Genomic DNA, 25522 nt, shown 5'->3' with positions numbered 1-25522 from the left:
AGCCTCGTCACAACTTTCTGTGCCGACTTCATAGTCTCTCTTCAGCTGCTTCCCTCCTGTATTTCACTCCTCCATTACCATGAACAACGTCATTTGAAGTTGTTTGTTGACTCCACATGGGAGAAGGCAACACAAGATTACTTGAAAGACCAACTCAATAACTGTGAAATAGAGAATAGATTGCCTGACCATATAAACCCACTGTAATCTATGCATAAGTATGTAATATACGGTGTACATACATGCATACAGTACCAGTCAAAAGTTTGGACACATTGGGAAAAGAAACAGTTTATATGAAGAGAGAAAATGGAGAGAAAGATGGAGAGACGTACAGAGAAAATAAAAGATCTGGAGAGAGAGATGAAGAGAGAAAGATAGAGAAAGAGATATGGAGAGACAGAGAGAATTAAAAAGAAAGTGAGAAGTGGAGAGTCATGAATAGAGATGGAGAGAAAAAGATGGAGAAATAGAAATGGAGAGAGAAATTATGGAGAGATAGAGATGGACTGAGAGAGATAGAGAGAAAAAAGAGATGGAGAGAAAGACACATTTACTGCCCCCTGTTGCTTGTAGCGAGCAAGAATGTTGACATTAACTCCACACAGGGTTTGACTCTGACTTGTAAATCAGGAGGAGTTACACACATTGCTTTTAAAGCCTTTTGTGCACGCGTAGCATGGTACACTAACCCACTTATTGTCAAGGAGGTGCATTCCAAACGTAGGGAATACATCTATGACCTTTTCCTAGCTGAGGTTTAGCAGGGCATGGTTTATAATCATTCTCTCTGTACTTCTCCTCCCCAAAGACTGGCCATTTAGTTAATCAATAAGTTCTGAAAATGCTCCACACGAAGAAACAATTACTAAGCAGACTCCGGTGGGTTCTTAATGTGCGTGTGTGTACGCGCACGCGCAGGGGCTCCCCTGAACCCATAACAACTCTCAATATCCTAAACATGTCATGTAGTAATAGATTCCAGTAGTCACTCTAAATCAAAGGGTCAATTTGACATCCTGTCTTAAAAACTGTTGTTGGTCAATGTTGCATATCGTGGTGTGCAGTAGTAGCTAACTGTAAACATTCTTGACTGACTTCACCAATGAACAGTGCGCCCTATTACAGACGATGGTACAATGGTTATTATTAATCTAAATAATATCGTACATTATTTTTCAACATGTTAGTTTACGTTTTTGAACTTGATTTGCATATTAGTATTCGAATACGCCAATAAAACAAGTGCGACGCATTCAACCAAGCAGTGCTGGCTGATGAATTGCTTGGGATTGCACCATGTACCGCTGCTTTACAGCTGTCAAGAGAGCCAAACATTAGACTGTGCTACTATTAGAAAGAAAGGAGGTTCCTGTATTGTAATGGATGTTGTATGTTCTTGATTCAAAAAATGAGTCTTCCCATTAAACGTTGATATACACATAACTTCATATATATTTTAATAATTTGAATAACTGCTAATTTATATCAGATTCTTCTTAACATGTAACTATGGCAATATTTAAACCACCTAAATATGGAATGGGCTGGTCGGTTGCTATGCTGTGTTACTAAATTCCCAGGCTGACCGTGCAGCTGAAGAATGATAGGGAAAATGTTAACGGCCTGAAAAATACAAATAGATTCGAAAAAAACATTTCCTTACCTCCCGACGACAATTAAAATGTCTGGTATACGAAGGATAAACGGAAAATATCCATCCATGAGCCCTGCTGTTAGGTAACATCGATGTATTGTACTGTAAAAGAATACGATGCAGTATTAACCTTAGCTAGCTACAGTAGCTAACGTGCTAGCAGACTAGTAGAGCTAAGCTAGTGCAATTGTTCAGTTTGATGATGCGGTCTGTGTTGATGGTTGTTGACCAAGCCTAGCTACTGGCTAGCAATGAGCTTGTACGAGCTACACAGAAAGAGCTGGACCACTGTACGTTTAATTTTAGCTATCTTCAATGCAGATATTTTTGTATCAATATCTGGTTAAAACGACCGATTAAAAAACGGTTGGGAATTATTCAAATTCGTTCTACAAGAATCATTTCAATGCGGATTGTACTCTACAATAAGCAAATCACCGAGGGTTGGTGGAATCAGGTAGCGACAGCTAACTCGGTACAGCTGGATACAGTGTAATGTGTTTTCCCTGTCCCCAGCTGCTCTCGTCTTCGGCAAGTGCAGGCTCTTCTTAGTGATGGAAGTAATGTCACGCCAGACGGTATCCTGTGCTCTTTGGGTAAACAACGTTAACTAACTTGACATACTGCTGGTCAGGCTTAGACCAGCAGAAGTGGTAGGGTCTCACATGTAAAAGACCCGTGATTATCCTATTGCAATGACAATGTTCTTCGTTTTGCAGGTATTGATAGCAGGTATAATGGAGGGTGTAGTGAACTGGCCAACTATCTATTCTACGGACTATATAAGAAGAACCACCTAAACATGGAAAATATTCTGGAAGAGTTTCCAGAAGAAATTCTCGATGGTGCGTTGCTAAGCCTTTTGACATTTTTGTATACATTGAAATCAGTTAACTTGTACACAAGGTAATTGAATCTGTGCTTGGTTCCCAGACGTGATAGTACTGATCAAGGCTGACAGTGTTCACCTGTACTGCAACCCTGTGAACTACAGCTACCTGCTGGCCTACATCTCCCACTGGAGGAACCTCCATCTCTACTGCATGACGGAGGCAGAGGTCACCAACCCTCTCACTTCCTGGCACTCTTACACGCCAATACACAAATGTATATAGTGTTAATAGTTAGCAGTGCATTGGGTGTTGTGTGGTGTGGAGTCTGACCTGACCCCCCCCCCCCCCCCCCCCTCCCTGTGCAGTATGAGGATGAGGAGGCCGCTGAGGAGTTCAAGATCTCCAGCTTTGTGAGCATGGTGCAGGACTGCAGCCGGATCGGAGTGCCGTACAGTTCCCGGGGTAGGCTGGAGTTACTGGTGTTATTACTGGTGTTATTACTGGTGTTATTACTGGTGTTATTACTGGTGCCATGACTGTTCATACCTGTTTTATAACTTCCTGGTGTTAAAGCTACAGAATCAGAATCAGAATTGGTGTTTATTCGCCAACTGTACAACTGGTGTTATTACCATACCTGGTGTTATAATTATTACTGGTGTTTTTACTTTTGGTTATGTTCATTCTGATTGACCCCTGAACTGTATTTACAGTGTCATTACCGTGACAACTGCCTGGTAGCTGACTTGGCCCTGGTTTTGTTGCAGGACACATCCAGAAGTTTGACATGTTCATGATGGAGAAGTGGCCCATCATACAGGCCTTTGCTCTGGATGGGATTGGAGGCGGAAGCTTTTTCACCATGAAATATAAGGTACAGGGTGTACACAGAGACAGGGGTAGCAGTGGTCCGGGTTGTGGACCAATCATGACATTTACATGACATTTATTCATTTAGCAGACGCTTTTATCCAAAGCGACATCCAAGAGAGAGCTTTACAAAGTGCATGGGTCACTGATAATAACAAAAAGATAGTCCCAAAATTGCGAGTAGCCCAAAACATGAAGCACATATTGTGAACAACCAAAATAAGTGCCAAAGGGAAGAACCATAAGAGCATGCAGTTAAACAAGTTACAATTAAACAACATGAACCGCTATAAGTGCAAGTGTACCTGTTGAAAAACAAGCAACAATAAAAACTATATATCACAGCGAGTACAACAATTTAACTCAGTTACCACTAACCACAAGAGCAACAAGTCTCTAAGCAAGAGTTATTGTGATCCTTGAGGAAACTAACATTGGGTCAAGCAAACCATTCCTAAGTACCGTTGTACTCCCGGAACAAGTGCGTCTTGAGCCTTTTGTTGAAGGTGGAGAGACAGTCAGTGTCTCAATCATGTTCATTTCTCCATCGTCCAGCCATTACTGTAGTTTAGTGGTAGAGCATGGGGATGGGCATAGCTCTGTCGTAGAGTGGTACATTATCTCCTGACTCGTGCGTCTCGGTTAGAAAGAGCCCCCCCTGTAGACAGCTAGAAGTAGTGCATGGTCCTGGAGGTTTCTGTGCTTGCAGTTTCAGCTGACTGTGTCTGTGGATTCTCCTGTCACCCAGCTCATGGACATGAGTGAGAAATTGTGGCAGATCTACACCAGGCTGGATGCAGTCTCCCTGGAGACCCTCCTGACAGAGGTGACACCACACACACTTCTCTCGGGTTTCTCTTGCGAGGAAACGAGTACAAACAAACACCAAAGTCAGTAATTCACGCATTTGAAACGTTTCAGTTTCAGTTCTGTTACTGTGACGTTATAACATTTTTTTAAAAAACATAACGTTTTTGAGTCCTAGTGCACTTTGAAGATTGCCGACACTTTTTTTTGGTTTAGGTTGAGATAGGATGTGGCCAGAAATAAGATAGCGTGTGCTCTGTGTTTTGGCAGGACCTGGTCAACTTTGAGAAACAGTGGAGCAGCTTCTTCTCCAGCTTGGATGTGGAGAGCCACCTGTCCATCCTGGAGCTGTCTGAGTCCCAGGCCGGGGAGGTACCACACCTCCACACACCCACACCAGGTCCACCCTGAGGATGACATGTGACCCCAGAGTACTTGTGGGAGTGGAGGGGTCATGTGACAACTCTACAGTGTACCTGTGGACGCGAGGGGTCATGTGACCACTACAGAGTACCTGTGGACGAGAGGGGTTATGGGACAACTCTACAGTGTGCCTGTGGACCAGAGGGGTCATGTGACAACTCTGAGTACCTGTGGGGGAAGGGAGTTTGTTGGGGGCAGGGGAGTGTTAATGTGACAGACCCACAACTTCCAGAACACTCACAATGTCTCCTCTCTGATCCCCAGGCGTTCCGCAGCTACTTCTCCCATGGCCTGATCTCCAGCAACATAGCAGACACCAGGTAGGGCTCCTCTATCTCCAGCAACATAGCAGACATGCTGTTCTCCTCATGGTGTTATGCCTGTGTGTATATCATGGTGTTATGCCTGTGTGTATTTCATGGTGTTATGCCTGTGTGTATATCATGGTGTTATGCCTGTGTGTATGTCATGGTGTTATGCCTGTGTGTATATCATGGTGTTATGCCTGTGTGTATATCATGGTGTTATGCCTGTGTGTATATCATGGTGTTATGCCTGTGTGTATGTCATGGTGTTATGCCTGTGTGTATGTCATGGTGTTATGCCTGTGTGTATATCATGGTGTTATGCCTGTGTATATCATGGTGTTATGCCTGTGTGTATGTCATGGGGTTATGCCTGTGTGTATGTCATGGTGTTATGCCTGTGTGTATGTCATGGTGTTATGCCTGTGTGTATGTCATGGTGTTATGCCTGTGTGTATGTCATGGGGTTATGCCTGTGTGTATGTCATGGTGTTATGCCTGTGTGTATCATGGTGTAATGCCTGTGTATATCATGGTGTTATGCCTGTGTGTATGTCATGGTGTTATGCCTGTGTGTATCATGGTGTAATGCCTGTGTATATCATGGTGTTATGCCTGTGTGTGTGTGTTCCAGCCACAGCCGGCAGCCCCTGGTGTTGTTCGGAGGCCACTCCTCCAGGGAGAGTCTGGAGAGCTACTGCTTCAGCTTCCCGTCAGACGGCCACCAGGTCCGCAACACGGGCCCCGCGGGCTCCACGGCGCGCCACATGGTGAGCAGCACGCCATCCCGCCAGCGGCCTGGCCAACCCACGCTCACTCTGAGGCTGTCTGGTTTACCCCTCTCTGTCCCCCCCCCCCCAGGTCCTGCAGTGCGTGGCTCCCAGGGCCCCCCTCGCCTGCTCACGCACCTACTTCTTTGGCTCCACACACACGCCATACCTGGGTAAACCCTCTTTTGCTTGCCATTTTTTTTCTCTCACAATTGCGTTCGTGCAAACAGTGCGCTTCCGGGCCTCCCTGTGTTAACGTGCCGTCTCCTGCAGGGAAGGACGGCACGCAGCAGCCCAAGGCGGAGCTGCTGTAAGTACTCCATCTGTGGGAGGGCCGTGGAGGCCGAGGAGAGCCCCCCTAGGATCCGGTCTGCCACGGCAGAGCCAGGTGGATTTGAAATGCATTGTTTGGTGCTGCACGTGCAGCAGATGTGATGTGTTTGTTTGCTCCAGGCTTCTGTCCCAGATCTACTGTGCCGCGGTCCGCGCCGTCCTGGCCGCCATCAGGACGTACTGCTGCTCCTCCAGCACTGACAAGGTGGCCACACACACTCACACTGTAATTCACTGAGCACATGCGTCTCTCTGGGGGTCAGATGGCTGAGCGGTTAGGGAGTCGGGCTATTAGTCAGAAGGTTGTTGGTTTTATTCCCCGGCCGTGCCAAATGAGGTCGTGTCCTTGGGCAAGGCACTTCACCCTACTTGCCTCGGGGAGAATGTCCCTGTACTTACTGTAAGTCACTAAATGTAAAATGTATCGAGACCAGCACACGCATAGAGCATATAGAAAAGCACAGCAATCAAGGACCAGAAGTGCATAGGATTTCCCAGACACAGTACAAAGTAACCATACATCCTCTACCAGGTACACTGAAACAATAATGACATTTCATCCACAGGGCAACAATAACATGTCTTCATTTAGTGCAGTAAAAACTTCTGATCTTAAGTGCAATAAACACATATTGTGGGTAGAACAATGGGATCTTAAATACAATACATGTTTGCTGGTACAGTCACTGTTGCCGTTAGCGTGCTAACTGAAACACACGTGTTGTTTCCAGGCGCAGGTTGTGGCAGAGCAAGCCTTCCTCCAGGCCCTGGACTCCCTGAACATACCCCAGTACAGAAGCTCTCTCAGGTCTCCTCCTTGCTGTCTCTCAGACAACACATCCTCATCACCTCACTGTCTCTCAGACAACACATCCTCATCACCTCACTGTCTCTCAGACAACACATCCTCATCACCTCACTGTCTCTCAGACAACACAGCCTCATCACCTCTCTGTCTCTCAGACAACATAGCCTCATCACCTCTCTGTCTCTCAGACAACACATCCTCATCACCTCACTGTCTCTCAGACAACACATCCTCATCACCTCACTGTCTCTCAGACAACACATCCTCATCACCTCACTGTCTCTCAGACAACACATCCTCATCACCTCACTGTCTCTCAGACAACACAGCCTCATCACCTCTCTGTCTCTCAGACAACACAGCCTCATCACCTCTCTGTCTCTCAGACAACACATCCTCATCACCTCACTGTCTCTCAGACAACACATCCTCATCACCTCACTGTCTCTCAGACAACACAGCCTCATCACCTCACTGTCTCTCAGACAACACAGCCTCATCACCTCTCTGTCTCTCAGACAACACAGCCTCATCACCTCTCTGTCTCTCAGACAACACAGCCTCATCACCTCACTGTCTCTCAGACAACACAGCCTCATCACCTCTGTCTCTCAGACAACACAGCCTCATCACCTCACTGTCTCTCAGGCAACACAGCCTCATCACCTCACTGTCTCTCAGACAACACAGCCTCATCACCTCTCTGTCTCTCAGACAACACAGCCTCATCACCTCTCTGTCTCTCAGACAACACAGCCTCATCACCTCTCTGTCTCTCAGACAACACAGCCTCATCACCTCTCTGTCTCTCAGACAACACAGCCTCATCACCTCACTGTCTCTCAGACAACACAGCCTCATCACCTCACTGTCTCTCAGACAACACAGCCTCATCACCTCTCTGTCTCTCAGACAACACAGCCTCATCACCTCACTGTCTCTCAGACAACACAGCCTCATCACCTCTCTGTCTCTCAGACAACACAGCCTCATCACCTCTCTGTCTCTCAGACAACACAGCCTCATCACCTCACTGTCTCTCAGACAACACAGCCTCATCACCTCTGTCTCTCAGACAACACAGCCTCATCACCTCACTGTCTCTCAGGCAACACAGCCTCATCACCTCACTGTCTCTCAGACAACACAGCCTAATCACCTCTCTGTCTCTCAGACAACACAGCCTCATCCCCTCTCTGTCTCTCAGGCAACACAGCCTCATCACCTCTCTGTCTCTCAGACAACACAGCCTCATCACCTCACTGTCTCTCAGACAACACAGCCTCATCACCTCTCTGTCTCTCAGACAACACAGCCTCATCACCTCTCTCTGTCTCTCAGACAACACAGCCTCATCACCTCTCTGTCTCTCAGACAACACAGCCTCATCACCTCTCTGTCTCTCAGACAACACAGCCTCATCACCTCTCTCTGTCTCTCAGACAACACAGCCTCATCCCCTCTCTGTCTCTCAGGCAACACAGCCTCATCACCTCTCTGTCTCTCAGACAACACAGCCTCATCACGTGAAAACCTCTATATGTGAATGATTAATTGCATATAAAGACATATTAGATAATAACCAATTGCTCTGAAAGTACCAAGTCACTGAAGGGAATAGTTAAGACAAGTTCAACGACAAAATCAACGTATTTATTACATATGTAAGGTGCAGGTGTCTGATACACTCAAGTTGAGTATCACAGAAGACTGGACAATGAATTCAGGAAATCAAGGGAGTTAAATGGTATCACAATGTGGGAGGATACAACACGATTAGCATAGCCTTTTCAGGCACTGAAAAACAACAATGTGTGCTTGATAGCTTTTGTTGAAGTCTTTAGATAAAGGGCTCCTAGAAATGCCCTTGACGTTCCTTCTATTTTCCTCATTCAAAGTTGCATGGCATTATACACTTTGGTAATGTTGTGACCTCTGACTTACGTTAGTGACACAGGCCTTTCCTAGTCACATCTTACAAATAACTAACTTATGGCTATGCAGGCATAAGAAACCAGCATAATGACAGTTTATTAATAATTCAAGAAACATCATTAATATATGGGCATATTTGTCTCCTGGACATAACCAAGGGTTGTGTGCTCATGAGCTTAATATAGCAAGGTATAGATCAAACATTGTTTATCATATTCAGAACATTTCAAACTGTATAAAAAGTAATAAAGTCATTATTATCTTTAATTATTGTTAACTGATCTGTGGTTAAGGACAGACCTCTTCACATGCAACACATAAGCAGGTATAAATAGAATAGCTGATCTACTGATTGTGATGAACATAAGCTCATGAGAAATCCCTGATTTCCTAAGAGATAACTGGATGTCTTGTTTGACTTCCTCAGATCCAGAAGGGTGTTTAGCATCCAGGCTGTGAACAACGAAGGCAGGTGAGTCCTGGCTCATGCCTGAGCCCAGCCGTCTGGACTGCATGGAAGTGTCGTGGTGTGTTTAGACTGACCGCAGGTACTGGATGTCCAGCCACGAGTACTGAAGGTCACGTCTTCTCCTTTCAGACCTGTCCCTCTGAGTGACGGAGAAAGCCGGTTCCTGATCAAAACTGTAAGTTCTTTAGATCGGACTGCATCCGTACTGTCTGAGCGTACTGACTGTGGAGCAGTGTGTTGAACACTGTGTTGAACGTGAATCAGGGGGTTGGTATTGAGGTACATTTGGGTATGGGTCCATTTTTGAAACGCGTGAGAGTTCTGAGAGATCCCAGTGACCCCATGCTGTCTCCTGCCAGGCTTCCATGACGGTGTACGACATCCCAGACCTGCAATGCGGCGGAGGAAACCTGGGATCTGTAGTCTTCTCTGAGTCCTTCCTGGACTCTCGCATCAACATCCAGGAGAAAGGCAAGACATCCCTCTCTCCCTGTAACCCTGGTCATAGCTTCAGTGTCCTGTTTCTCTAGTGTCCTGTTACTCCATTGTCCTGGTACTCTAGTGTTCTGTTACTCTAGTGTCCTGTTACTCTAGTGTCCTGTTACTCTAGTGTCCTGTTACTCCAGTGTCTTGTTACTCTAGTGTCCTGTTACTCCAGTGTCCTGTTACTCTAGTGTCCTGTTACTCTAGTGTCCTGTTACTCTAGTGTCCTGTTACTCTTGTGTAGATAATCCTTGTGTTCTCCTGTAGATAGCAGTAATTATTGTGTTCTTCTGTAGATGGCAGTGTGTGCTCAGACAGCTGCTACAGCATCCTGACGACCACGGTGCCTCGCTACAACTGCTGGCTGGTGAGAGGCTTAATGTGTTGCAAATATAAAAGAACTAAGCTGACTGTAAACCCCTTTGCACTTGTCTAATTATTGCCTGATTCATATTGAATGATGTCCAATCATGTATAATGGTGTGTGCACACCCCGTGTTTGACAGTGTTGTTGTGGTCCTCAGGTGGAGTCGGATGTGAAGCACTCTGAACAAGCCCAGCTCCTGCTGCAGGTCTGCTCTGCTCTGGCACCGTGCATGTGTTATGGCTACCCAGCATGGGGGGGTCTGGCTGTGTGTGGATGTTATTCCCGAATGTTGTGTCTCTTAATATTTGTGTGTGTGTGTGCGTGTGTGTGTGCGTGCGTGTTTGTGACCCAGGGAGAGGAGAGCACCTGTCTGGGTAGTCGTCTAACCGGAGCAGATCCAGCATATGTGTTCTCCTGCAGCCAGCTGTCCAGCCCTGAGGAAGGTACCAGTCATGTTATACTTGTGTTATACATGTTATACTACTTTAATATCAGCCAGCTGTCCAGCCCTGAGGAAGGCACCAGTTATGTTATATACATGTTATTCAGCTGTGTGTGGACAATGTTTTGTTTGTAGGAAAGATCAGCTTCTTCTCTGAGGGCCTTCTCTTCGTCCATCCTCAGTACGGCAGCATCACCCTGGCCAAGACCTTCATCAGCACCATCAAGTTCTACCATGTGGTACGCTTTGCTGTCATGCTGGAACGTGGTCTTTTCTACCATGGTGTGTCTTTAATGTTTGTGATGTGTGTGTGTAATGGTGTTGTGTGTGTAATGCTGCTGTGTGTGTGTGTGTGTGTTGCAGGACTCGAGCACGGTGGCCTCTCTCTTTGTGGAGTACGAGAGCGCTCTGCTGCCTCACCTTCCCTTCCCTCTGCACAGTGACGACTGCTGTCTGGTGCTCTCCCTGGAGCCCAGGACCAAGGGCCACAAGGACTTCTACTCCAAGGTGAGGGCCGCTGTCAGGCCTCCTGTCTGGGTCCCCTACATGTATGGGCTGGAGGAGGGCTTTCCTCAGGGATATGCAGCCAATGGGAAACTAGCCAGCCAGGGGGATGCAGGGACATGCCACCCTGGAGAAAAAGTTTGTCCGTACAAGCCCAAATGTGGGGGCTTCTGGCACATTCTAAAGCCAGTGTTTTGCATGTTCATGTTCACTATCATCTGAGTCCATGCCCAGCTCAAAGTGCCCTGCTGGGCTGCTTCTCAGTGCTTCACCTTCTGCTTCAAACTGGGCCCTGTTGTACATTAAGGTGCTGAATTGATATGCCTTGTTAAACTTGCTTTTAACATACTATAAATATTAGAAACGACAACCCTTTCAACCCTAGCCTAAACGTTGGTTAGTCCACTTGAATTCTTGTGTTTTGGCACATTTCAGGTCCGGCAGTTTCATGCTACAGCACTAGCCAGCTAACTAGCTTAGCACATAAGTGAATTGGCAGCAGAAACAGCTTTGAAACAATATGTTTTGTTAGAAACAATATTTGTCTCAAAATTCCATAAACAAATCCATCATACCTATGAACACAAATTTAAGGCAAGTGTTTCTCTAACATCATGCTCGCATTGTTTTGAAGCGGGGGCTAGTGGTCATAAAATGTACACAGGTAACACATCGGAGCTTAGTTAGCATGCTCGGGTGTGGAGAAAATGAGTAGACGCTATGGAAGCGTAGGTGTGGAGGTGAGCCAGTCATTGTAAACATGTGGTGGTGTCTGAGCGGATGTGTTGTGCTGCAGGTGCTGTCAGTGTGGCAGGGCTGTGACGCTGCTCTGAAGCTGCTGCAGGTGGAGAGAGATCAGCTCACCTGTGAGGAGAGGAACATGTGAGAGGACCGGCCGACACACACACACACCGTCTGACACACACACACCGTCTGACACACACACACACACACACACACACACACTGTCTGACACACACACACACACACTGTCTGACACACACACACACCGTCTGACACACACACACACACACTGTCTGACACACACACACACACACACACCGTCTGACACACACACACACCGTCTGACACACACACACACTGTCTGACACACACACACACACACTGTCTGACACACACACACACACTGTCTGACACACACACACACACACACACTGTCTGACACACACACACCGTCTGACACACACACACACTGTCTGACACACACACACCGTCTGACACACACACACGCACACACACACTGTCTGACACACACACACACACACTGTCTGACAAACACACACACTGTCTGACACACACACACTGTCTGACACACACACACTGTCTGACACACGCACACACACACTCTATCTCACACACACACACTGTCTGACACACACACACTGTCTGACACACACACACACTCTGTCAGTGTGATACACACACACATTCTGTGCCAGTAGAGTTCCATAATGCCATGTGTAATTATGGTCACACATGTTGCAGGCACTCCAGACTGCAGAGGCTCCATAACTCTCACGCCCCCCCGGTAGCCAAGCGCAGAGGAAGCCTCAAGACCTCACACTCTGAAGCCCCAGAGCAGGACATGTGAGGACCCATTCATACCTGGTTGTTTTCACAGGATATCAGTGGTGATTCCATAATAAACTACAGATCCTAGCTGGTTGTGGGTAATGTAGACTGACCTGCGTTGCCCTTCAGGTTCCTTCAGCACTTTGCCCTGAGCAGTGTCGGTCAGGAGCCCATACAGAATGACCATCTGGGGGCGCTGTTCCCCACGGCTGAGCCCCGGAACTCACTCACTGGCCAGGGGGACAAGGTGAGCTCACACCAGCCTCCCTTCTAGAAACAACCATGCAAGACTGAACTGGAGTCTGACCAGTTTAAACATGACTGGAGTCTGACCAGTTTAAACTAGGGCTGGGAAAGTTAACGCGTTAATCTTAGCAATTAATTTAAAATGTTTAACGCATTAAAAACTATTTAGCGCTATTAACAAAATACCTTTTTTGCGTCTATTACAAACACTATACGCCTCAGTTTTAACCACTTCCTGTCATGGTGGCTGTTGTGAGTGCCGGAGCCAAGTCACCCTGCATGATGGAGAAACACAACGGTGGAGTTTTAGGAGGAAAGTTTACATTTAAAAAGTATCCGGATGGCAATTTGGACAAAAGTAAAGTGGTGTGTACAATTTGCAAAGCCGAATTCACACACCATAGAAGCAATTTGTCTTTAGTTTATCATATAAAAGCAAAACACCTGGACATTATTGACGTTACTAGCAAGGCTGCAGCACGGCCTTGCCAATCTACGTTACTTCTTTTGGACCATTGCCTGAAGTTCTAAGCTGATCCAGTATTTTTGATAACCTTCAGGGTTTAAACTTGAAATATTCAATGTGCACTTAAACACTTTGTTGTTTATAAAGTTGCTGCATATTTTTGATGGGAATGACTATTCTGTAGTTCCCAGGAGAGACTATTTACAGTTCACGAGATGTCATAAAATGTTTTATTTAAAGTATACTTAATTGTGTTAATTTATTTAATTTAGTGTTTTACATGATGATAACAAGCTTGGGGAAAATGTGATTAATTGCGAATAATCACAGCATATTGTGCGATTAATTTGTTAATTTTTTTAAATCGATTCCCAGCCCTAGTCTTAACATGACTGGAGTCTGACCAGTCTTAACATGACTGGAGTTTGACCAGTTTAAACATGACTGGAGTCTGACCAGTTTAAACATGACTGGAGTCTGACCAGTTTAAACATGACTGGAGTCTGACCAGTTTAAAAATGACTGGAGTCTGACTAGTTTAAACATGACTGGAGTCTGACCTGTTTAAACATGACTGGAGTCTGACCAGTCTAAACTAGGGCTGGGAAAGGAATCCATGTCTGACCAGTGGGGGTCTCTGTCCCTAGGTGGTCATAACCATTCTAACTGGACTCCCAGGCAGCCACAAGAACCGTCTGAGCAACTACCTGGTCCACCTGAGCCAGGAGTGTGGGAGGTAGGAGGCCCCCTGCCTGTTCCACAGCTCCTGCAGGGAACACTACACCACACCAACACTTAAGTCATGTAGCACACGCTTTTATTGCAAAATAGAAATAGTAAAAAAAAAGTTATAATAATATATAATACACTGAATTTTTCAATAACAATTTTGGTGGTTTCAGTCAAGGAATGATCTGTATTTGTGACGCAGTGCAAAAGAAACCCATCTCAGCTACAGTTATCAGTAACCCATTTCAGCTACAGTTATCAGTAACCCATCTCAGCTACAGTTATCAGTAACCCATTTCAGCTACAGTTATCAGTAACCCATTTCAGCTACAGTTATCAGTAACCCATCTCAGCTACAGTTATCAGTAACCCATCTCAGCTACAGTTATCAGTAACCCATCTCAGCTACAGTTATCAGTAACCCATCTCAGCTACAGTTATCAGTAACCCATCTCAGTTACCTGGCATAGTGCAGCAGCAGTAACGGGTTGTGACGGCTGGTGTGTTGTGTCACCAGGTGGGTGTTGTACCAACCAGGCCCAGACAGCAGTGAGTCCTTCTCCGCTCCGCACCTCCACAGCTTCCTGTCCAACCTCCTGCAGAGCCAGAGAGGGTCTGGGGGCAAGCCCCGCCTACTGCTGCTCACCCCGGGGTAAGACCACCCCCCCACCTTATCATACAAACCAGCAGCTCTGTCTCTAGCAGGCAGTAGGATGCTCTGTCTAACTAGCGGTGTTAGCCTGTTGGATGCTCTGTCTAACTAGCGGTGTTAGCCTGTTGGATGCTCTGTCTAACTAGCAGTGTTAGCCTGTTGGATGCTGTGTCTAACTAGCAGTGTTAGCCTGTTGGATGCTGTGTCTCTAGCTAACATGGTGCCATGGAGATGATGGTCCCTGTCCTGCTGTCTCTCCAGATACACAGATGTTTTGGAGGTGGTCCAGGCCGTTCTCTCTCATCCCGACCCCGTGGTCCGGGCATGCTTCTCCATCGGGGCGGTTACAGCCTGCGTTGACCCCCTCAGTTCCTTCATGGAGCACAGGTGAGCCTCCTTTCTCTCCTTGTACTGTCCTCCACCTGCCTCCTCTGTCCTCCTCTCTTCTCTCTCTCTCCTCCACCTGCCTCCTCTGTCCTCCTCTCTTCTCTCTCTCTCCTCCACCTGCCTCGTCTGTCTTCCTCTTTTCTGTCTCTCCTCTCCTCCACCTGCCTCGTCTGTCTTCCTCTTTTCTGTCTCTCCTCCTCTCATCCACCTGCCTCGTCTGTCTTCCTCTTTTCTGTCTCTCCTCCTCTCATCCACCTGCCTCGTCTGCCCTCTTTTCTCTCTCTCTTCCACCTGCCTCCTTTGTCCATCTCTCTTCTCTCTCTCTCCTCTTCTCTCCTCCACCTGCTTCCTCACCTAAGATGAGTCAGGGTTCCCTGGCGCTAGAAAACAGCCATATCATCAACAATGATCAAATGATTAGGTGACCTGGGTGGTTTGGAGGAAGTCCCAGAGAAGGATGATGGATGGTGGTGTGGTGCTGGCCAAGAATCATGAAAGCACGGAGGTTTGTGCCCCCAGTCGTCTGGCCTCTGTGCGCCCGTCTGCTGTGGACAGTGTTGTGCACGTTCATACCTCTCATGAAATCGTTCAAAGTTCAGTTCATACAATCAAACATGAATTGTTCACGACTTTCATAGTTCACTATTTAAATTCTGAGCTCGTTCAGTTCATTTCATAGTTTTAAGGTGTGCGTTTACGGTGTGCAAAAAAACCATCAAAAAATAATAAGGTGCATCAGATGTTGTCACTGAGCCTGCGTCTCTGCTTTCACTTGCTATTTTTATGAGATCCAAGAGCTGTTGTCTTGGAATACGAAAAATCATGGGTAACGTAGTGCGAAGTCGAGTTAGTTGGTTTAGGTTAGGCTACATAGCGAAAACCTTTGCATTCGATTTAGACAGCGTCTCTCCTCTGGAGAAGGAAAACATTCCGTAAAGTTTTAGCTAGACCAGAAATAATATGAACGTGATCACCGTTCAAATTCATTATTTGTCATGAAGTTGCGTTCAGTTCATCGTTCTCATAAAAATGAACGTGTTCAATGAAAGCGTACTTTTGAACTCGTTCATGCACAACACTGGCTGTGGAGACAGGTCCTCTCCAGTGTCTCCCTGTTGTCTGGGTTTAAGATGTCCGGCTCCCTGTAGCCAGATCAGCCCTGCCCTGCTGTTTATGTGTTGTGATAGAGTGCACATGGTGTTGCTGGGTGTGGGCCACTTCCCTCATCCAAACACTGTAAATATTAACATCAAATGTTTATGAAAAATCCGAACGAATACAATTTTTGTTTAACAGCTCTTTCAAATGCAAGTCATGATGGCTTCCCAGAAATGGTGTGAATCTTGTTCTAGGAACAGTCAGGTTGTATAGTTAGGATTTAGACAGTAGTACACATAAGTAACCAGAATATTGCTCCACACAAAGTTGTTTTACTGCCAATAAACTTAAGGGTTGTGACGATGTGGCTCTATGGCTAAACTGTAAATCAGTAAAGAACACCATGACTACATAACCAGGGTTGTTGTCTGTGTCTGTTGAATGATGCTGGTGTTTACAATGCTTCTATTAAGTGGCAAGCAAGTGAAATGATGTAGCTCAAATAAATATGTAAAGTGAAGTGTACATGTCCTCACTTACAAGCCCAGTTCTGTGTGGGCAGCACTGTGTGCTCTCTCACGGGGAGACGTGTCCTGTGCAGGAGGGGAAACCAAACAAATACAGAATATCAACATGGAAAACAGAATAACCTGTGATGATGGCATAAACCGCCTCCCAACACACCTCTACCAGGGTCAAGGGCTGGCTTGGTTTAGTAAACTGACTGGCTTGTGGCGGCCAAGCGTTGAAAGTAGAATCTCTTTTTGATCCTTCGATGTCGGCTCTTCCTATCATTGTGAAGCAGAATTCCCTAAGCGTGAATGTTCACCCACTAATGGGGAACGTGAGCTGGGTTTAAACCGTCGTGAGACAGGTTTGTTTTACCCTACGGACGATGTGTTGCTGCAGTCGAAATCCTGCTGTTGTGACTGACGGTGTCTCCCCTCCCTGTAGGTATGCGTTCCCCAAACTGCTGGAGCAATGCAGCCAAGGTGAGTCTCCTCTGCCATCCTCCCCCCTCCTGCTGATCTGGATCTGATCTGAGAGCAGTCCTGCTAATCCCCTCTGCTGTTCCCCACGTGTCTCAGGCGTAGTGAGTACTGTCGTGTTCACGGGCCTGACGTCAGAACAGAAACACCCTCTCCTGCTGTACGTCCAGCAGCTCGTGCGCTCGGCTAATCCCAGCGCTGCCTTCATCCTCGCCCAAGAAGGTGCCGTCACCCGGTACGTTCACAGAGAATACACCTGGAATAGACAGTGGACACCTTGATTGTAGGTGTGTCAACCTTGAATGTGGGTGTATGCGCCTGGATTATTGGTGTGTACATCTGAATTATAGGTGTGTGCACCCGGATTATTGGTGTGCACATCTGGATTATAGGTGTGTGCACCCGGATTATTGGTGTGCACATCTGGATTATAGGTGTGTGCACCCGGATTATTGGTGTGCACATCTGGATTATAGGCGTGTACATCTGGATTATAGTTGTGTATGTAATGGAGTGATTTAATATACCATTTTGAAAGTGTTAAAGATCAAAGGTATCATCATTTAATTTGATTCATAAGAGTAAATGTAAAAAGTACAATTTGTACCATAGAAAATACTGTTTGAGAAAAAATTTATATGAAGGCTACCTGTTAAAGATTTCAGATCTGTGATCTGTTGGTTTAACGTTTAAGAGATCTGTTGTTTTAACCCTTTTGAGAGATCTGTTAGTTTTGCCTTTTTTGAGGGAACTGTTCCGTGATTGGTTGGTTGTGTTTGCGAGGTTGGAAGTGGGAGCGCTTAGCAAGATGTTGAATTCTCTGTGGAGCTACCGGAGAGAAAACAGCATCGTTGTATGAGTTGATCATTTCTATCTCGCATTTCCAGGCTGTAACATGTACATCTGGATTATAGGTGTGTATATCTGGATTATAGGTCTGTAAACCTGGAATATACTGTAGGTGTATACACCTGAAATATAGGTGTATGCATCTGGATTATACCTGGCTCTCTGCATGATGCTCCTGATTTCTACCCTGAGGAACAGTTCCAATATGCGTTTCTCTTGTTTCCAGGAACGAGGACGTGAAGCTGATCCTGTCTGAAAGCAGCTTCTCTGAGGCTCAGATGCTGAGAGCTCGATACCTGCTCTTCCCTGGCTGGTGAGGTCTTTCATCGCCTATGCTTATCCAACCTCTCCTCTGTCCATCCAACCTCTCCTCTGTCCATCCAACCTCTCCTCTGTCCATCCAACCTCTCCTCTGTCCATCCAACCTCTCTGTCCATCCAACCTCTCCTCTCTCCATCCAACCTCTCCTCTGTCCATCCAACCTCTCCTCTGTCCATCCAACCTCTCCTCTGTCCATCCAAACTCTCCTCTGTCCATCCAACCTCTCCTCTGTCCATCCAACCTCACCTTTGTCCATCCAACCTCTCCTCTGTCCATCCAACCTCTCCTCTGTCCATCCAACCTCTCCTTTGTCCATCCAACCTCTCCTCTGTCCATCCAACCTCTCCTCTGTTCATCCAACCTCTCCTCTGTCCATCCAACCTCTCCTTTGTCCATTGAATGACAGCTCAGCCCAGCTCAGTGTAGAGGAGTGCATGTGTCCAGAGTCCCAGAGAGTGTCTCCTGTTGCAGCAGCTGCTGCCTCCAGGCAGCCCAGTAACAAGCTGTTGCCATGTCCACAGCCTCTCCCTGGAGGCTGTCTCACTGCAGGCCTCAGGGCTCAGCCCAGCTTGAACTGCTGCTAAGCCTGCATACACGGCGAGGGCTGCCCTTGGATTTCAACATGTTGTCACTGCTAATTTTAAACTACTGTTGTATCAAAGGGATAGGGGTGGTGTGTCTTTACACTCAGTGGAGTGTGTGCGTGTGTGTGTGTTCCAGGTGTAAGGGGAGGTTCAGTTCAGGCTCTGGCTCCATGTCCATGACCCAGCAGTGTGTGGTGTTCGTGCGTCCCCTGGAGAGGACTGTGTTCTTGGCCCGCTGCAGAGGTACACCCCCCCTCCCTCTCTCTCCTCCAGCCTGGCTGTTCTCACGAGCACAGGACACCACTACAGCTATCATGTTCCGGGCCCTTCAAGCATCTAGCAAACTACAGTATCAAAAACATAACATGTCCATGGTTAAATCACAGACTCCTTTCTTTGTTTTATGTTTTGGTTTTCCACCTCAGAGTTAAAGTCTTCCCTGAGACCCAACCCCTTCAGAGGAAACATCTACAACATCCTGGGGAAAGTCCGATTCTCTGGTAGGAACATCCATGCCGCAACAAAAACATGTTTGTCTGAATAATTATCTCATTATGAAGAGGCAAATGGCTTTTAGGATTTTAAATATGTGTGTGGTCTGCCTCTAGTTTATGTAGCATTGTTAAATGTACTGTACTATGTTTGACCTGTTCTTGCGTTTCCCAGTTTTGGGAATTATTAGAGCAAAGTTTGCCTCCAAGGCAAGCAACACTGACTGACGGTAGGAGAGAGATTTACCACAGTGTCTGTAAGTGTTGTTTCTTTAGAGTTCAGCCCACAGTGGCTGGTTAGTTCACCTAGTCTGCACTCCTTCATTTGAGACTTCCTGTCTTGTTGCATGAAGACTGACTAGACTGGCTGTTTCTGGATGGCTGGTTCTGGATGGCTGATTCTAGATGACTGGTCGTGAATGTGGCATGAGTGGATGGCTGGTTCTGGATGACCAATCCTGGATGGCTGGTTCTGGATGACCGATCCTGGATGGCTGGTCCTGTGTGACTGGTCCTGGATGGTTGGTTCTAGGTGGCTGGTTCTTAGTGACTGGTCCTGGATGGCTGGTCCTGGATGGTTGGTTCTTGGTGGCTGCCCCTGGATGGCTGGTTCTTGGTGACTGGTCCTGGATGGCTGGTTCTTGGTGGCTGGTCCTGGATGGCTGGTTCTTGGTGACTGGTCCTGGATGGCTGGTACTTGGTGCCTGGTCCTGGATGGCTGGTTCTTGGTGGCTGGTCCTGGATGTGTTATGAGTGGGTGGCTGGTCCTGGATGACTGGTTCTTGGTGGCTGGTCCTGGATGTGTTATGAGTGGGTGGCTGGTCCTGGATGACTAGTTCTGGGTGGCTGGTCCTGGATGACTGGTCCTGGATGACTGGTCTGGTCTGGTGTGTGATTCTAACCATCGCATTCCCTTAGTGTTTGGTGGATTTCAGTTCTCTGGCATCACATTGTCAAGTCTAGTCTGTCTGGTTATTATTGATTTCTCCAGTTCAGTCAGGGTACATGATACATCCAGTTGTGTTGCATCTCTTCCGTTGACCTGTTTTGAGTTTTCAAACACTTGGTGGTGCACCTGAGCTGTGGGAGTGAGCAGGGTTGTGTGTGAGCCCTGGAGGCCTGACCAGCATGCAGTGGTTGGAGGAGCCGCTGGCTCTCTGCTGAGCAGGCGGTGACCCACCCCCCCACGTGCCCCTCCTGCAGACTCCCAGAAGGTGATGGAGGTGAGCTACAGCGCTGTGACCGGGACGCTGAGCATCACCCCCCAGCAGGGCGCCAGCCACAGCGACCTGCCCCCACAGCACCAGGAGCCAACCGGCTGCCTCCTGCTCTTCTCAGGGGTGGGGCTTACTCAGGAGGGCCTGAAGGATTGGCTGCGTCTGTGTGTCAAGCAGGTACAGTCCCGCCCCCTCCAAAACAGTGAAATGCCTTTCGAACAAGTCGTCATTAAACAACCACAACCATGACACACAAACGCAAAACTACACAAACTACTACACCATCTGGCCGAGGAATCAGATGGTGATTCCAAACGCAGTCGCCCCAAACAGCGTCTCCCAGCTTCTGATACAGTCTGTCCTCAACATGCTACTTACATTCCCCCGAACAGCTCTCAGTCATTATCCATCTGTTCAACCATTGAGCAGCAGCCCTGAACATTTATTGATGACTAAGACAGCTATAATGACGGTAAAGCAACGTCTTCCTTTGTATAGCCTTTCATAAATTAAAAAACTTCCTGTTTCGTTTACTGCTAGTGGTGAGAGTCTTCAGTCTTTCCTACAGACCCCCTGTTTGGTTCATATAACACAGGCCCTCCAGTATATGACATGAGACAGGACAGGACATTCTATACAAACAGATCATCAAACAAAGAATTTGACAAACAAAATAATACAGTACACGCCCCTTCCTGGAAAACACAGCACAGGGCAGGGTCACATGACCGTGTTCTACATGTTATTCATTTAGCAGACTGGCTGGCAGCTTTTAGCCAAAGAGACATGTATATGTTTCTAGAAAGTTCATCAGAAAATCCAGGATCTGAAATGCATAGTTGGTAACAGCATTTCAGTGGTCAGAGTCATGGGTGCCCTTGGTTTGTAATCTCCTACCATACACAGTCTCAGCTTGGTTTGTAATCTCCTACCATACACAGTCTCAGCTTGGTTTGTAATCTCCTACCATACACAGTCTCAGCTTGGTTTGTAATCTCCTACCATACACAGTCTCAGCTTGGTTTGTAATCTCCTACCATACACAGTCTCAGCTTGGTTTGTAATCTCCTACCATACACAGTCTCAGCTTGGTTTGTAATATCCTACCATACACAGTCTCAGTTTGGTTTGTAATCTCCTACCATACACAGTCTCAGCTTGGTTTGTAATCTCCTACCATACACAGTCTCAGTTTGGTTTGTAATCTCCTACCATACACAGTCTCAGTTTGGTTTGTAATCTCCTACCATACACAGTCTCAGCTTGGTTTGTAATCTCCTACCATACACAGTCTCAGCTTGGTTTGTGTTACAGAAGGAGGTGAGGAAGATGAAGAAGACTCACAGCAGCCTGACTCCCCAGGAGATCAACGCCATCCATGTGAGTCTCTCCTTAACCCAACCCAACACTAACCTCAACACTAACCCCAACCATAAGTCTATTACTGTAGGTGTTTACAGCAGGTCTATATTTACACCTATTGCCGATGCTTTTATGTAAGGCGTTGTGCAAAAAAAAAGTTCAGCAGAAGAACCAAGGATCAGCGGTGCATAGTGGTACCAGGATTCAGTTCAGTCAAGACAATCACGTATTAGATTTGAGCATTTATTGTTACATGACATGGACATGTAGATTTACTTTGGCGGAGTGGATGATCTAAGGGAAGCACTCCCTCCTCGATGCAACACATACATACATGACATATGAGGCAGGGAGCAATAGAGATATAATCCCCCTGATGGATAGACATACAGACAGCATGGGGAGAAGGGGACGGTGGAGGGTGGCAGCAGCACTGATCATACAACGACCGGGGTGAGTGTGTGCATATCCGCGCGTCTTTTAAAGACGCCTTATCGGACGTGGCCCAATGGATATGCGCTGCTACATGGGTGTGGTAGTGGGTGGAGTAAGGAAGGTGGAGTAAGACGCCTTACGTCCCAGATAACTGACTGACGTGCGCTGCCCGATTGCCCTGCCAGAACTAGCTGCGCTTATATGCTAGCAGGCCCATGTTATCTCCTGTGTGTGTGCGTGTGTGTGTGCATGTGTGTGTGTGTGCTCAGGTGAGAAGACACCTGGAGCCTCTGCCTCCGGGATACTTCTACAACGGGCACCAGTACGTCGACATCTTTGGAGAGAAAATGAACTGCCATCCTCGTATCCTTGCAGCGTTTTAGCATCTTTAAACTTCTGTTCATGGCTATTTACTATCCCTGTACTGGTCTGGTCTGCATGCTGTCTCTGTCTGTAGTCACTCTGTCTGTAGTCACCCTGTCTGTGGTCACTGTCTGTAGTCACCCTGTCTGTGGTCACTGTCTGTAGTCACTCTGTCTGTGGTCACTCTGTCTTTGGCTGTGTGGTGTGTAGTCACTCTGCAGGTTGTGTACCTTACATGGATCCGTGTTCAGGTATGGAGGAGTTCATCAATGACTACATCACAGAGGCCAACCAGGCGATCGAGATGTTCAACCAGCAGCTGGAGCAGCAGAGGCTGGGGGACCTGTTCGATCCATAGGCTGGTCCAGGGGGGTGGGAGGGGGTGGGGGGTCGAAGGGAGGGGGTGGGGGGTTGAAGGGAGGGGGTGGGGTGGGGGGGGGGGGGGGGGGGGGGGTTGGCCACCATACACTCTCCACTAAGATGGTTGTTGTTGTGGGTGGGAGGATACAGGTCCAAATGAACCTGCCCCCCTGCCTGCCCTTCCCAACCTGAGCCGCCCCAGGCACCCAGCCAGCCAGGCAGAGCCCCATCCAGGCAGAGCCCCAGCCACACCATCTGATGGAGCTCTGTTTACTGTAATTGGACAATTAAAGGCTCTATTCCTGGAGAGGCATGTGGGCCATGTGATCCTGGAGGGCCCAGGGGAGGGGTCCGGTGACACCCTCGCCCCAGCCCACCTGTCTGCTGCGCTGAGAAGTGGGGGGGGGGGCAGCCTGATGAGAGGGTGTGGGGGGGCGGGCTGATGAGAGGGTGTGGGGGGGGGCGGGCTGATGAGAGGGGGGGGGGGGGGGGCTGATGAGAGGGTGTGGGGGGGGGGCAGCCTGATGAGAGGGGGGGGGGGGCTGATGAGAGGGTGTGGGGGGGGCTGATGAGAGGGTGTGGGGGGGGGGCTGATGAGAAGGTGTGGGGGGGGGGCTGATGAGAGGGTGTGGGGGGGGCAGCCTGATGAGAGGGGGGGGGGGGGGCAGCCTGATGGGAGGGATTGTGGGGTTCAGTAGTAGATGTTTTCTGGGGCTTGTCTTCTCTAGGTGTCCTCTGTGAAACTGTGCTAGGGTAGAAGCAGTCACACGACTGGCATCTCTCTGCATGTCTTAACGAATCCTAACAGCCTTCTCTCAGAATGGGGGCAGCAGTGTTATCCAGCGTCCAATGAGCATCTCTCCTTTGACTAGAGGGGGCCACCCGGGCTGGCCACCTGTAATTTGCTGCTACGATGTCGGGCGCGTGTGTCGGATGGGCCTTCTGCTCCCAGAGCTGGTGAGGGTCCATGTGAACACCACCACATCCCAAATTCCAGGTCCCTGAATCTGTGTGGGACCTGGGGAGTAGAACACTGCTGGTCCTGTCTGTCCGTCCAGGCAGTAGAGCCTGCTGTGTGGAACGAGCCGCCCAGTCCTGCGCTAGATGTGTTCATGTTAGCGTGACCCAGCAGGTCACTCGTGCCGGCGCGGGGAAGGGGCTTCCTGGAGAAACGCACATTCCCCTCTTCCCCCGAAACTCACCGACCTGTCACTTCATGGAACAAGCGCGTTTGTGCTCTTGGTGTTTTCATTGTACTACCTTCAGAGAACTCAGTAAGGACGAGCTCACACGGCGAGGATGCGACTCAAGTCCCAGTGTGCGTGTTCCGGCTTGTTTGGAGGGTCGTGTTACCAATGTCGGCTGGCAGGCCGGTGTAATCCCCAGCTCTGCTGACCTCGTCACAAGAGGGAGCGTTTCTGTGGACCTGTCTTCTGTTTCGGAGCAACAGTCGCTTTCAGCCCCCACTTACGTAATACCACAGAGACTGGCCTAAACTGCCTGGCAGCTCCCCGCTACGATTTCTACTGGGCTGGTGGTGCCATAGCTGGGGGCCTTAATTAGCCATGTCCTGCAGTATCGAAGCAGACACACTGTGTTTCTGCCGTGTACGCGGCTGTCCTTATCGGGTCAGAGGGTTATGTAACATGTTTGTGATATTCAGCTCAAGTTAGCACTAACTGTACGGAGTTACACATACTGACACCCTGTTTGCATGTGTTTGGATGTCACTAAGAGGTATATCTATTCTGAGAAAGTTGCCTTTCACCAAACTGGTACAACGAAAATCAAATGATCACGTTTATTTTCGATATCGGGCGCGCGAATTTGAACGACCTCGAAGCAACGAGATAGTATTTTTGTAACGCTGTGAATTGAAGAAAAATGCACAGAAAAAACGCGCGGACATGCTTTCGCGCACAAACTAAAGAAGAAGAAGAAAAACGGATGCAGTTTGAAAATAATCCAAAAGAGAGCCGGTGAGCCTTTGAGCGTGTCTCTCCTCCCCTCAGCAGAGCCTTACGAGGCTGAGGGGAGGGCTGGCTCGGGCCCCCCGCCCTCAGTAGAGAGGGCTGGGGGCCGAGGAACCAGCCTGGATCAGCGTTGGTGAAAGGAACCCATGGAATTGTTCTGTAAGCAGATGTGTTTCGTCACCGAGGCGGGGAGGTGCGATAGGCTCTCCTGGCCTGGGGGAGACCCCTCGGGGGCTGTCCACGATTCAGGGATTAACCAGACAAACTGTCTGGGATACCACGTCTGCCGTGGGTCTCTTGGCTTCTGGGGCTGTCGGATACCGTAGTGAGGTTCGCCCTGACCTAGAGCCAGGGGGCAGAGATAAGGGGGGCAGGCTTGTTTGGTTTAGGGAACCCCCCGC

General features: G+C 48.0%; 1 protein-coding gene across 2 annotated transcripts; it reads left to right on the top strand.

Annotated features, from left to right (window-relative positions):
• The first annotated feature begins 1573 nt into the window (after nucleotides 1–1573).
• On the top strand, nucleotides 1574–23153 carry dnaaf9 (dynein axonemal assembly factor 9). Of its 2 annotated transcripts, none has more exons than XM_047018309.1 (37): nucleotides 1574–1740; nucleotides 2174–2253; nucleotides 2377–2502; nucleotides 2591–2715; nucleotides 2856–2952; nucleotides 3258–3364; nucleotides 4109–4186; nucleotides 4438–4539; nucleotides 4855–4910; nucleotides 5530–5665; nucleotides 5757–5838; nucleotides 5939–5975; nucleotides 6119–6203; nucleotides 6730–6806; nucleotides 9169–9213; nucleotides 9340–9385; nucleotides 9570–9681; nucleotides 9990–10060; nucleotides 10218–10265; nucleotides 10413–10503; nucleotides 10638–10741; nucleotides 10866–11009; nucleotides 11803–11888; nucleotides 12513–12614; nucleotides 12729–12846; nucleotides 13959–14047; nucleotides 14558–14692; nucleotides 14954–15079; nucleotides 17132–17169; nucleotides 17266–17401; nucleotides 18242–18328; nucleotides 19057–19163; nucleotides 19346–19420; nucleotides 20615–20805; nucleotides 21943–22008; nucleotides 22695–22788; nucleotides 23040–23153. In XM_047018309.1, exons 1-37 carry the CDS (start codon nucleotides 1685–1687, stop codon nucleotides 23144–23146), a joined length of 3462 nt encoding a protein of 1153 aa, XP_046874265.1. In that variant the 5' UTR covers nucleotides 1574–1684; the 3' UTR covers nucleotides 23147–23153. The 2 variants fall into 2 exon arrangements, with proteins under 2 accessions (XP_046874265.1, XP_046874266.1); XM_047018310.1 differs by having other exon boundaries at nucleotides 22637–22788.
• The last annotated feature ends 2369 nt before the right edge of the window (nucleotides 23154–25522 follow it).

This window comes from Hypomesus transpacificus, chromosome 3 (genome assembly GCF_021917145.1).
Source record: "Hypomesus transpacificus isolate Combined female chromosome 3, fHypTra1, whole genome shotgun sequence".
In the NCBI taxonomy this organism is placed as follows: Eukaryota; Metazoa; Chordata; class Actinopteri; order Osmeriformes; family Osmeridae; genus Hypomesus; species Hypomesus transpacificus.
The sequence above is the reverse complement of the archived record's forward strand: the minus strand, read 5'-3'. Positions and strand labels throughout refer to the sequence as shown.

What these genes read in the sequence shown, in the direction of transcription:
- dnaaf9 (XM_047018309.1), top strand. Translation starts at nt 1,685, where the DNA reads ATGTCTGGTATACGAAGGATAAACGGAAAATATCCATCCATGAGCCCT. An exon ending in TGGAGACCCTCCTGACAGAG is followed by an intron (nt 4,187 to 4,437) that starts GTGACACCACAC and finishes GTGTTTTGGCAG; the next exon opens with GACCTGGTCAACTTTGAGAA. An exon ending in AGTTCCTTCATGGAGCACAG is followed by an intron (nt 15,080 to 17,131) that starts GTGAGCCTCCTT and finishes CCCTCCCTGTAG; the next exon opens with GTATGCGTTCCCCAAACTGC.